Source organism: Lepidochelys olivacea, assembly GCF_965140295.1.
Source record: "Lepidochelys olivacea isolate rLepOli2 genome assembly, chromosome: 18".
Taxonomy (NCBI): Eukaryota; Metazoa; Chordata; order Testudines; family Cheloniidae; genus Lepidochelys; species Lepidochelys olivacea.
The window spans coordinates 8,257,892-8,271,173 of NC_140428.1; the positions used below are offsets into that span (position 1 = coordinate 8,257,892).

The 13,282-nt window shown below is 44.8% G+C and overlaps 1 protein-coding gene across 1 annotated transcript in view; it reads left to right on the forward strand.

The window, feature by feature from the left end:
• The first annotated feature begins 6,772 nt into the window (after window positions 1-6,772).
• Window positions 6,773-13,282, forward strand: part of LDLRAD2 (low density lipoprotein receptor class A domain containing 2) — a 31,205-nt gene continuing 24,695 nt past the window's right edge. The window contains exon 1 of the mRNA XM_084652127.1: window positions 6,773-7,116. Coding sequence (XP_084508253.1) covers window positions 6,984-7,116 — 133 coding nt within the window. The 5' untranslated portion in view covers window positions 6,773-6,983. The remainder of the gene's footprint in view (window positions 7,117-13,282) is intronic.

Here is a 13,282-nt window from a genome sequence, read left to right on the forward strand (position 1 = left end):
TCCCCCCCTGCTGCTAATAGCTCACCCTAAGTGATTACTCTCCTAACAGTGTGTATGGTAACACCCATTGTTTCATGTTCTCTATGTATATAAATCTCCCCACTGTATTTTCCACTGAATGCATCCGATGAAGTGAGCTGTAGCTCACGAAAGCATATGCTCAAATAAATTGGTTAGTCTCTAAGGAGCCACAAGTCCTCCTTTTCTTTTTGTGGATACAGACTAACACGGCTGCTACTCTGAAACTAATCATTTTTGTTGCCCTTTTCTGAAATATTCCAATTCCAATATATCCTTTTTTGAGATGGGGCGACCACATCTGCCTGCAGTATTCAAGGTGTGGGCGTACCATGGATTTATACAGAGGCAATATGATATATTCTATCTTCTTATCTATCCCTATCTTAATGAGTCCCAACATTCTGTTCACTTTCTTGGCTGCCGCTGCACATTGAGCAGATGTTTCCAGAGAACTATCCACAAAGACTCCAAGATCTCTTTCTTGAGTGGTAACAGCTAATTTAGACCCCATCATTTTATATGTATAGTTGGGATTATGTTTTCCAATGTGCATTACTTTGTATTTATCAACATTGAATTTCATCTGCCATTTTGTTGCCCAGTCACCCAGCTCTGTGAGATCCTTTTGTAGCTCTTCGCAGTCTGCCTGGGACTTAACTATCTTGAGTAGTTTTGTATCATCTGCAAATTTTTCCACCTCACTGTTTACCCCTTTTTCCAGATCATTTATGAATATGTTTAATAGTCTGTCCCAGTACAGACCCCAACTGGACACCACTATTTACCTCTCTCCATTCTGAAAACTGACCATTAATTCCTACCCTTTGTTTCCTGTCTTTGAACCAGTTACCAATCCATGAGAGGACCGTCCCTCTTATCCCATGACAGCTTACTTTTCTTAAGAGCCTTTGGTGAGGGACCTTGTCAAAAGCTTTCTGAAAATCTAGGTACTATATCCCCTTGTCCACATGCTTGTTGACCCCCTCAAGGAATTCTAGTAGATTGGTGAGGCATGATTTCCCTTTATAAAACCATGTTGACTCTTCCCCAACAAATTATGTTCATCTATGTATCTGACACATAGAGGATTATGTTCTCACCAACGTAGAAACATTCACATACTTGGGCAACACCATCAGCTAGGATGGTAGAACTAGCCAGGATATCCGGAACAAAATCAATAAAGCCAGGAACACCTTCAGGAGCTTAAATACAGTCTGGAAATCATCAAAATACAACACCAAAACCAAACTCAAGATATATACTTGAGGTACTTTCAATACTACTTTTTAGTGCAGAATGCTGGGGAATGAGAAAGTATGACATGTCCAAACTGTCTTCATTCCATACAACCTGCCTCAGAAAAATCCTCCATATCTTTTGACCCAGAAAAAATCTCAAACCAAGATCTGTTGATACAGTGCAGCCAAGAGAATATGAGCACCATCATTGCCAGGAGGCGTTAGAGATGGATTGGTCATGTGCTTTGGATGGATCACCAGAGTAGCAATAAGATGGACACCTGAAGGCAAGCGAAAATGACATGGCAAAGAGCTGTGGAAGCCAAGCTGAAAAATCTGAGGCACAGCTGGGGAACCATTGAAAGATTTGCCAGAAACAGACAGGAGTAGAGGAGCTTCGTCACTGCCCTAAAAGTCAGAGGTGTAATAGGAACATAATGATGATGATGTGTCTGACAATTTTGTTCTTACTATAGTTTCAACAAGTTTGCCCCGTACTGAAGTCAGGGTTACCGGCCTGTAATTGCCGGGATCACCTCTGGAGCCCTTTTAAAAAATTGGTGTCACATTAGCTCTCCTCCAGTCATCGGGTACAGAAGCTGATTTAAATGATAGGTTACAGACTACAGTTTGCAGTTCTGCAATTTCACATTTGAGTCCCTTCAGAACTCTTGGGTGAGACCATCTGGTCCTGGTGATTTACTATTGTTTAATTTATCATTTTGTTTCAAATCCTCCTCTAATGATACCTCAATCTGGGACAGTTCCTCCCAGATTAGATTTAGATTTGTCACCTAAAAAGAATGGCTCAGGTTTAAAATCTCCCTCACATCCTCAGCCGGGAAGACCAATGCAAAGAATTAATTTAGTTTCTCCGCAATGGCCTTATCATCCTCGAGTGCTCCGTTAGCATCTCGATCGTCCAATGACCCCACTGGTTGTTTAGCAGCTTCTTGCTTCTGATGTACTTAAAAAAAAAAAATTTGCTATTACTTTTTGAGTCTTTGGCTAGTTGTTCTTCAAATTATTTTTTGGCCGTCCTAATGATATTTTTACACTTCATTTGTCAGAGTTTATGCTCCTTTCTATTTTCCTCACTAGGATTTAACTTCCATTTTTTAAAGGATGCTTTTTTGGTCCTCACTGCTTCTTTTACTTTGTTGTTTACCCACGATGGAACTGTTTTGGTTCTCTTACTATGCTTTTAATTTGGGGTGTACATTTAAGCTGAGCCTCTATTATGGTGTCTTTAAAAAGTTTCCATGCAGCTTGCAGGGATTTTACTTTTGGCACTGTACCTTTTAATTTCTCTATCACTAACTTCCTCATTTTTGTGTAGTCCCCCTTTCTGAAATTAATTGCTACAGTGTTGGGCTGCTGTGGTGTTTTCCCTGCCACAGAGATGTTAAATTTAGTTATGTTATGGTCACTGTTACCAAGGGGTCCAGCTGTATTCATCTCTTGGACCAGATCCTGTGATCCACTTAGAACTAAATCAAGAATTGCCTCTCCTCTTGTGGGTTCTAGCTGCTCCAAGAAGCAATCATTTAAGGTGTCAAGAAACTTTATCTCTATCCCATCCTGAGGTGACATGTACCCAGTCAGTATGGGGATAGTTGAAATTCCCCTTTATTATTGAGGTTTTTGTTTTTATAGCCTCTCTAATCTCCCTGAGCATTTCACAGTCATTCTTTTTCTGGACTGTTTGTGTTTGAAAAGTATTCTCACTTACACTAGCTGGTCACACATCTTAGGTGCACCATGGAAATCAAGTTGTGACAGTCTTGATTGGTTATCAAGTACAGGAATAAATGCAGTAAAGGGGGATAAACCTGAGAGTCTCTTCATTAAGTTTAGAAGTGGGAGCAACAAGGGTGATGTCATGGTGGGAGTCTGCTATAGACCACCAGACCAGGGGGATGAGGTGGACGAGGCTTTCTTCCAGCAACTCACAAAAGTTACTAGATCGCAGGCCCTGGTTCTCATGGGAGACTTCAATCACCCCAATATCTGCTGGGAGAGCAATACAGCGGTGCACAGACAATCCAGGAAGTTTTTGGAAAGTGTAGGGGACAATTTCCTGGTGCAAGTGCTGGAGGAACCAACTAGGGGCAGAGCTCTTCTTGACCTGCTGCTCACAAACCGGGAAGAATCAGTAGAGGAAGCAAAAGTGGATGGGAGGCAGTGACCATGATATGGTTGAGTTCAGGATCCTGACACAGGGAAGAAAGGAGAGCAGCAGAATACGGACCCTGGACTTCAGAAAAGCAGACTTTGACTCCCTCAGGGAACTGATGGGCAGGATCCCCTGGGAGAATAACATGAGGGGGAAAGGAGTCCAGGAGAGCAGGCTGTATTTTAAAGAATCCTTATTGAGGTTACAGGGACAAATCATCCCGATGTGTAGAAAGAATAGTAAATATGACAGGCGACCAGCTTGGCTTAACAGTGAAATCCTTGCTGATCTTAAACACAAAAAAGAAGCTTACAAGAAGTGGAAGATTGGACAAATGACCAGGGAAGAGTACAAAAATATTGCTCAGACATGCAGGAGTGGAATCAGGAAGGCCAAATCACACCTGGAGTTGCAGCTAGCAAGAGATGTTAAGAGTAACAAGAAGGGTTTCTTCAGGTATGTTAGCAACAAGAAGAAAGTCAAGGAAAGTGTGGGCCCCTGACTGAATGAGGGAGGCAATCTAGTGACAGAGGATGTGGAAGAAGCTAATGTACTCAATGCTTTTTTTGCCTCTGTCTTCACGAACAAGGTCAGCTCCCAGATTGCTGCACTGGGCAGCACAGCGTGGGGAGGAGGTGACCAGCCCTCTGTGGAGAAAGAAGTGGTTCGGAACTATTTAGAAAAGCTGGACGTGCACAAGTCCATGGGGCCGGATGTGCTGCATCTGAGGGTGCTAAAGGAGTTGGCGGATGTGATTGCAGAGCCATTGGCCATTATCTTTGAAAACTCATGGTGATCGGGGGAAGTCCTGGATGACTGGAAAAAGGCTAATATAGTGCCCATCTTTAAAAAAGAAAAGGGATCCTGGGAACTACAGGCCAGTCAGCCTCACCTCAGTCCCTGGAAAAATCATGGAGCAGGTCCTCAAGGAATCAATTCTGAAGCACTTAGAGGAGAAGAAAGTGATCAGGAACAGTCAGCATGGATTCACCAAGGGCAAGTCATGCCTGACTAATCTAATTGCCTTCTATGACGAGATAACTGGCTTTGTGGAAGAGGGGAAAGCAGTGGACGTGTTGTTCCTTGACTTTAGCAAAGCTTTTGACACGGTCTCCCACAGTATTCTTGTCAGCAAGTTAAAGAAGTATGGGCTGGATGAATGGACTATAAGGTGGATAGAAAGTTGGCTAGATTGTCGGGCTCAACGGGTGGTGATCAATGGCTCCATGTCTAGTTGGCAGCCGGTATCAAGTGGAGTGCCCCAAGGGTCGGTCCTCGGGCCGGTTTTGTTCAATATCTTCATAAATGATCTGGAGGATGGTGTGGATTGCATCCTCAGCAAGTTTGCAGATGACCCTAAACTGGGAGGAGAGGTAGATACGCTGGAGGGTAGGGATAGGATACAGAGGGACCTAGACAAATTAGAGGATTGGGCCAAAAGGAATCTGATGAGGTTCAACAAGGACAAGTGCAGAGTCCTGCACTTTGGACGGAAGAATCCCATGCACCGCTACAGACTAGGGACCGAATGGCTCGGCAGCAGTTCTGCAAAAAAGGGCCTAGGGGTTACAGTGGACTAGAAGTTGGATATGAGTCAACAGTGTGCCCTTGTTGCCAAGAAGGCCAATGGCATTTTGGGATATATATGTAGGGGCATTGCCAGCAGATCGAGGGACCTGATCGTTCCCCTTTATTTGACATTGGTGAGGCCTCATCTGGAGTACTGTGTCCAGTTTTGGGCCCCACACTACAAGAAGGATGTAGAAAAATTGGAAAGCGTCCAGCAGAGGGCCACAAAAATGATTAGGGAACTGGAAACACATGACTTATGAGGAGAGGCTGAGGGAACTGGGATTGTTTAGTCTGCGGAAGAGAAGAATGAGGGGGGATTTGATAGCTGCTTTCAACTACCTGAAAGGTGGTTCCAAAGAGGATGGCTCTAGACTGTTCTCAGTGGTAGCTGATGACAGAACAAGGAGTAATGGTCTCAAGTTGCAGTGGGGGAGGTTTAGGTTGGATATTAGGAAAAACTTTTTCACTAGGAGGGTGGTGAAACACTGGAATGCGTTACCTAGGGAGGTGGTGGAATCTCCTTCCTTAGATATTTTTAAGGTCAGGCTTGACAAAGCCATGGCTGGGATGATTTAGTTGGGGCTTGGTCCTGCTTTGAGCAGGGGGTTGGACTAGATGACCTCCTGAGGTCCCTTCCAACCCTGAGATTCTATGATTCTATGATAAAGCGTTAAGTGATTATGACATTGGGAGTAGTTGTTGTTAGTTCTTCTTGGGCTAACCATGTTCTCTAATTTCTAGCAAATCACCATTTGGAGGAACTTGTGGCTTATAAATTCAGCCTTTACCAGATTGGGAAGCCCCCAGATTTTCCAGAATAATCCTAGTGGGTGTAGCGGGAGTGGGTGGAGTTCCTGCCCTAACGCTAGCACTGCAGAACCCGTGGCCTCTCATGGGAGAGCTAAAGCTTTATGCCCATGGTGCCACAATAAATCAAGAAAGGATTTTTACAAACACACCCACATACTCCACAGATGGGAATTTCAAAGCCATCAAGGGGATTTGGACACCCAGTTTCCATTAGCATTAAACCTCCTGCACCGCTCTGCAGATCTCAGCCTCCAGCAGTAGTTCTGTGAGTGCCATAAGCAAGTCCTATGGGCTGAGCAACCTGCACGGGGAGGGAGATGAAAGGCAAGGGGGAAGTGGGCCCAAGTAGTAGAATCGGGGAAATGGGACCAGGACAATAAAGTTTTGAAGGAAGAAAAAGAAGATGATTTTGTTTTGTCCAGTTGGGTCTTCTGAAAAACATTGGCGACCTGATACCCTTCCTTAATGGTTACCTTCTCCCACCTCCCTTGCAAGGTTAAAGCTGCCTGGGTCTGTACTATGATTTTCCTCTTTATGGCCTGGATTCAGCCAGGTGCTTCAGCATGTGCTTCCCTTGAACGGTCTGTGTAGCTCCATTGATTCGATGGGAGTGCTCAAACACCTCATGGAATCAGGGCCTCAGCAGTTTCCATCAGTTCTAAATCAGTCCCGAGCCCATCGTTTTCAGCCTGGATCTCCCAATACCTGTCTTGTTAATGCTCTGGCACATCCATGCCTCATCCTCACTGGCTAGATATTGTCCATGTCGGTTTGCTGTCACCACATAGATGCCTTTTAGTCTCGTAATGGATTGGAGGTTCCTGGAGCAGCATGTTTTATTGTTCCCCCTGGCTCTTCTACTGCTCCATCAAATTCCCATAGTTGCCATGGCTACCCAACCAACACAAATCCTGACCGTAAAAAGCGGAGTGAAGCAAGGACAAAAGTAAAGCTCTAGGAGTCATTGTGCCCAGACAAGAAAGAGAAAAGTCCTCTGCCTTTTAATCAACAACCAGGGCTGCTGCCTTTCACTATGAGCAGATCAGCTGCTTCCCTTTGTTCCCATGTCACAGCAACCTCCAGCTTGATTTGCTCACTGAAAGCTAGAAGGTCACCACACTCCTCAGTCTACCAGCTGCTGCTGGCCTAGCCAGTACTTCCTCATGTCTCGCAGTAGCTTGGGATTTGGGGCTCCTGAAAAAGAAAACACAAAGATGAGGGGACACTTGCATATGCTATCAAAGTGGCTGATTCTGCTGAACTTCATGGCATTGGAGGTCTCATCCATAGAAACAGGTATGGTGGTTTTTCCGGACTGCTTCTTTTGCTCCCCAGCTGGGCTGATCCAGAACTCGAGCTCTCTGTTTGGTTTACTAGTAGAAACCCGACTTTACACTTGAATCTAAAGTGCATATCTGACGTGCACTGTAGCCACACTCCTTCCTATCTTTGCATAGGTGAGAGCTAAATGGTTTCACTAGGATGGGGAGAGATATGTTCATGGCCTATACAGAAGCTGCTATTTTTCCTGGTTTAAAAGGCAGCTGCATAATGCTGAATGATTCATATGGTCTAAGGGGAGACAGGCACCTGTGGCTAGCAGGTGACCATCAGTAGTTTCCCAAATCATGATTGGCTGTGCCCCTGTGTGTATTTGCCTGTGTGAACTCACTGCTAGTTGCGACCTTTCTAAGCATGGAAGACATTCAGCACACTTCCAGGGCCCTGATGTTGTGCTGAGTTGTGCAATGACACGTTGGCATTCACACACAGCAACTTGACAGACTGTTTGCAGTTAATATTTTTCCTAGGGTGTTGAGGCCAAACTCTCATTCACAGTGCAAGAAGAATCACTGTTATCATCATTCCTGTTTCACTTCTGCAGGTGCAAATCAGGAGTAACTGCTCTAATTAATGACAGGTTTCAGAGTAACAGCCGTGTTAGTCTGTATTCGCAAAAAGAAAAGGAGTACTTGTGGCACCTTAGAGACTAACCAATTTATTAGAGCATAAGCTTTCGTGAGCTACAGCTCTAATTAATGGAGTTCCACCAGTGTGAAAGTGGTGGAAATTACAGGAAAATCAGGCCCAATGAGTCCAGCCAGGCAGTATGAGTCCTACATGGCATCTTCTGTCCAGGGAAACATGACTGAGTAGGTAGAACCTCTTAGCTTGCCTTGGAACAAAATTCTCCCCTCTGTTCTGTGGCATGGGTAAGAGATCCACAGTGTGGACCGGAGAGCAGCATTTTGACCTTCGTCCTGTGGCTGAATGCAGCCCTCTCTCACCCTTGTGCAGCCCCAGTAAGCTGTACAAGGAGCTTGTACGGGTGTGACCAAGTGCTGCATTTGGCTCTCTGTCACATCCAGGTCTGGTTAGCCAAGACAGTGCAGGTGCCTTAGCTGCACCCTACACAGAAAGCTATCTATTGTCCATTGTGTAGCTGCATTGCTAGAATTATCAATACCTGTCTTACCATAGAGAATGAGCACATTCATTGCATGTAATTCACCAGCCCAGTAATCTTACTGGCCTAAGCAAATGTTAGTTTGGAAGGGGTGGCTCCCCATCAGGAGGTGGAAACATTAAGAGGGAGTTTCTACTGTGGAGTCCAGGAGTCCAACCCTTTGGCATAGGAGCGGTAGGTGCTTTCTTGTGTTGGATTTAGTACTTTAATACCCATGAGGAAAAGTGGGGAAGTGTTTCGAGGTGATGGAGGAAATTCACTGAAACCCAGAGGAACTGGGTTGTGATGGAAGTTCACTTTGCAGGGTTGTCTCATGCCTTCCCTTCCTGTGGGAACTGGAATGAACCGGGGCCAACAGACAGAACGAGACATTTTCCTCGAGGAAGCGTCTGAGAGGGGCACAGGCTACACGGGGAGGAGAGGACGTAGAGGATGCATATATGCTGGAACAGCCACGCCCCCTGGCTTGAAGTAGTTTCCATGACATACAGGTTTTACCGTTTGGTTCAATGGCTCTCAGCACTCCCACTATACACGTTGTTCCCGCACGCCTGGGTGGGCGGACAAGGGCACATGGACCCCAGGAGAGTTTGGAGTGCCCTCGTCACCATGTCCTATCCTCTGGGTAACTCTGTGAGTGCTGGCTGCCCCACACCGGGCACCAGAGCACAGCACAGAATGTTTCACCCATTCCAGATTTTCTCTGCTGTAATGGACTTGCTGTAAAAAACAGAGGGGGAATCCTGGTCCCATAGGAATTTTTGCCATTGATGTCAGTGGAGCCAGGATTCACCCAGACATGGACCCGAACTGGCACCTCCAATCGAGTCCCCTCTGTGTTTCAGATGGGGTTGGATTCTTCTAGTTCAAATTCCCACCCAGCTGAAATTTTATGAGAACAGCTGGTCTTGTGTGAGCTGCCCCACTCAAGATGGCTCAAGTCTCATCAGGTCAGACAGTTTTACATGTTTTGGGCCAAAATATTATGAGATCAGTTTTTGAGATTTCACTGAGTCAAATCCAGACACAAGTCCTAATCCTGATTTGGCTTTGACCCTAAACCCTAGCCTAAAACAATGCCAGAGCTAAAAATCTAATCTGCTTCTCTGTACCCAATATCATCTGGACAATCTAAACAACACCCCCCTTCAGTGCTGGGGGATCACTGCTGAAGGTTTTGGAGGAGCCAAGCCCTCATCGCTCTGCAAACTAAGCTCCACTGTACAACTTCAAAGGGTATTTCAACAGCAAGCTGCAGGCTTGTTTCTCCAAAGGAGCTGTCTCAGCCAATGATTTGAGATGTAATTGGAGTAAAATCACCTGCATAGGACACAAGACGTTTTGGCATCAAGGAGACACGGCCCTTTGGCATTGACAAGCAGGAGAGCTGGAATATGCTGGCACTATAAAGTGCTTCCCCGGCGCTTCCCAGACGTGTGGGCTCCCAGAGGCACAGAGCAGCATTGTTCAGGTCTGTGTGTGTGTAACTGCAATGCCATGGCAGGGAACGTGAGCAGATTCTGTGTGTGTTTAGCCACAGTGGGCTGCTCCCTTGCGATTTGAGGGCAACAGTCAGAAGGCCCATTAAACGAGCCCCTGGTAATTTGATAGGTTTCAGGGTAGCAGCCATGTTAGTCGAGTTTTGGAGTACACTACAGGAGCAAACCTTTTTCTTTCTGCTCATCAGGACCAGTGGTGCGGGTTCACGGCTGACCATCCCACGGTACAGCAGGGGGCTGTTAGGAGCTGGGAACTTTTCTGACTTTCTCCAGGGCCCAGTCTACCTCCCTGAGGTGGGAGAGACTTTGAAAACTGCAATTCTGCTCCCCACAATTTGCCTTGAGCTTCTCCTCCCCCAGGAGGGAGAGCTGCCCTCTGTGCCCCACAGGTGGAGCTGGGAAAACACCGGGACCAGCAACTGCATTGAGGAGTGGACGCCATCCATTGCACTTCTTTCTCTCCTTGTGAAGAACCCGAGACAGACAGAGCTGGACACGCCCACTCGGAAATTGATGTCCAGTTCATGGAGCCAGCTAAGTTTTTAAACTAAGGGCTGGGGGAAAGTCAACAGGTGTGGAGGAGCACATGGTTCAGACAGAGACATCCCTTAGGGGAAGATCTATTAATGTAGATTCTTTATGTCCTTGTAAGGAGGAGAGGATGGACGATGATAAAATAAAGGCAGGATCTGATAAGAAACAGTCAAATGAGAAAAGGTCCCATTCAATTACATCACATAATGGCAGACAGCTAAAAAGTGACAAATTTTTAAGTGCTTATATACCAATGCTAGGAGTATTTTCCACAGTATGCATCCGATGAAGTGAGCTGTAGCTCACGAAAGCTTATGCTCAAATAAATTGGTTAGTCTCTAAGGTGCCACAAGTCCTCCTTTTCTTTTTGTGAATACAGACTAAGACGGCTGTTACTCTGAAACCTGTCAAAATGCTAGGAGTCTAAATAATAAGATGGGTGAACTAGAGTGCCTTGTATTGAATTAAGATATAGATATAATAGGCATCACAGAAACTTGGTGGAATGAGGATAATCAATGGGACACAGGTTTCAGAGTGGTAGCCGTGTTAGTCTGTATCAGCAAAAAGAACGAGGAGTACATGTGGCACCTTAGAGACTAACCAATTTATTTGAGCATGAGCTTTCATGGGCTAAAACCCACTTCATTAGATGCATGCAGTGGAAATTACAGTAGGAAGATATATATATATATACAGAGAACATGAAAAAATGCCATACCAACTCTAAGAAGACTAATCAATTAAGGTGGGCTATTATCAGCAGGAGAAAAAAACTTTTGTAGTGCTAATCAGGATGGCCCATTTCAAATAGTTGACAAGAAGGTGTGAGTAAGGTTAGGGGGGAAATTAGCATGGGGAAATAGTTTTTAGTTTGTGTAATGGCTCATCCACTCCCAGTCTTTATTCAAGCCTAATTTAATGGTGTCCAGTTTGCAAATTAATTCCAGTTCTGCAGTTTCTCTTTGGAGTCTGTTTTTTTGTTGAAGAATTGTGACTTTTAGGTCTGTAGTTGAATGTCCAGAGAGGTTGAAGTGTTCTCCGACTGGTTTTTGAATGTTATAATTCTTGACATCTGATTTGTGTCCATTTATTCTTTTGCGTGTTGTGACAAAGTTCCTCCTCTACCTTGGTGGGTCTTGCGCTTATTGGCGGATTTGCTCACCTCAGAGATTCACAGCAGCCCTCAGTTTGGCAGTTTTTGTGAACCCACAGTCCAGGTCAACTCCTCCTGTGTTGGATCAGGAGTTGGGAGGTTTGGGGGAAACCCAGGCCCACCCTCTACTCTGGGTTCCAGCCCAGGGCCCTATGGAATGCAGCTGTCTAGAATGCCTCCTGGAACAGCTGTGCGACAGCTACAACTCCCTGGGCTACTTCCCCATGGCCTCCTCCCAAAACCTTCTTTATCCTCACCATAGGACCTTCCTCCTGGTGTCTGATAATGCTTGTACTCCTCAGTCCTCCAACAGTATGTTTTCTCACTCTCAGCTCCTAGTGCCTCTTGCTCCCAACTCCTCACACGCATACCACAAACTGAAGTGAGCTCCTTTTTAAACCCAGGTACCCTGATTAGCCTGCCTTAATTGATTCTAGCAGCTTTCTTGATTGGCTACAGGTGTTCTAATCAGCCTGTCTGCCTTAATTGTTTCCAGAAAGTTCCTGATTGTTCTGGAACCTTCCCTGTTACCTTACCCAGGGAAAAGGGACCTACTTAACCTGGGGCTAATATATCTGCCTTCTATCACTCTCCTATAGCCATCTCGCCTGACCCTGTCACAGTAGAGACTGTCCAGTTTGGCCAATGTACATGGCAGAGGGGCATTGCTGGCATGTTACTCACACCTTCTTGTCAACTGTTTGAAATGGGCCATCCTGATTATCACTACAAAAGTTTTTTTTCTCCTGCTGATAATAGCCCACCTTAATTGATTAGTCTCATTAGAGTTGGTATGGCAACACCCATTTTTTCATGTTCTCTGTATATATATATCTTTCTACTGTATTTTCCACTGCATGTATCTGATGAAGTGGAAAATACAGTCTCTAAGGTGCCACAAGTACTCCTCATTCTTTTCAATGGGACACAGTAATACCAGGGTACAAAATATATCAGAAGGACAGAACAGGTTGTGCTGGTGGGGGAGTGGCACTATATGTGAAAGAAAACGTAGAATTAAATGAAGTAAAAATCTTAAATGAACCAAACTGTACCATAGAATCTCTATTCCATGCTTGAATAATAAGAATATAGCAGTAGGGATATATTACTGACCACCTGACCAAGATGATGATAGTGACTGTGAAATGCTCAGAGAGATTAAAGAGGTTATTAAAAAAAACCCTCAATAATAATGGGGGATTTCAACTATCCCTGTATTGACTGGGTACCTGTCCCCTCAGGATGGGATACAGAGATAAAGTTTCTTGACATCTTAAATGACTGCTTCTTGGAGCAGCTAGTTCTGGAATCCACAAGGGGAGAGACAATTCTTGATTTAGTCCTAAGTGGAGCACAGGATCTGGTCCAAGAGGTGAATATAACTGAATCGCTTGCTAATAGTGACCAAAATTTAATAACATTTAACATTCCTGTGGTGGGAAGAACACCTCAGCAGCCAAACACTGTGGTATTTAATTTCAGAAAGGGGAACTATGCAAAAATGAGGCAGTTAGTTAAACAGAAATTTAAAGGTACAGTGACTGGAGTGAAATCCCTATAAGCTGCATGGACACTTTTCAAAGACACCATAATAGAGGCCCAACTTAAATGTATACCCCAAATTAAAAGCATAGTAAGAGAACCAAAACAGTTCCATCGTGGCTTAACAGCCATGTAAAAGAAGCAGTGAGGACCAAAAAAGCATCCTTTAAAAAATGGAAGTTAAATCCTAGTGAGGAAAATAGAAAGGAGCATAAACTCTGCCAAATGAAGTGTAAAAATATCATTAGGACAGCCAAAAAA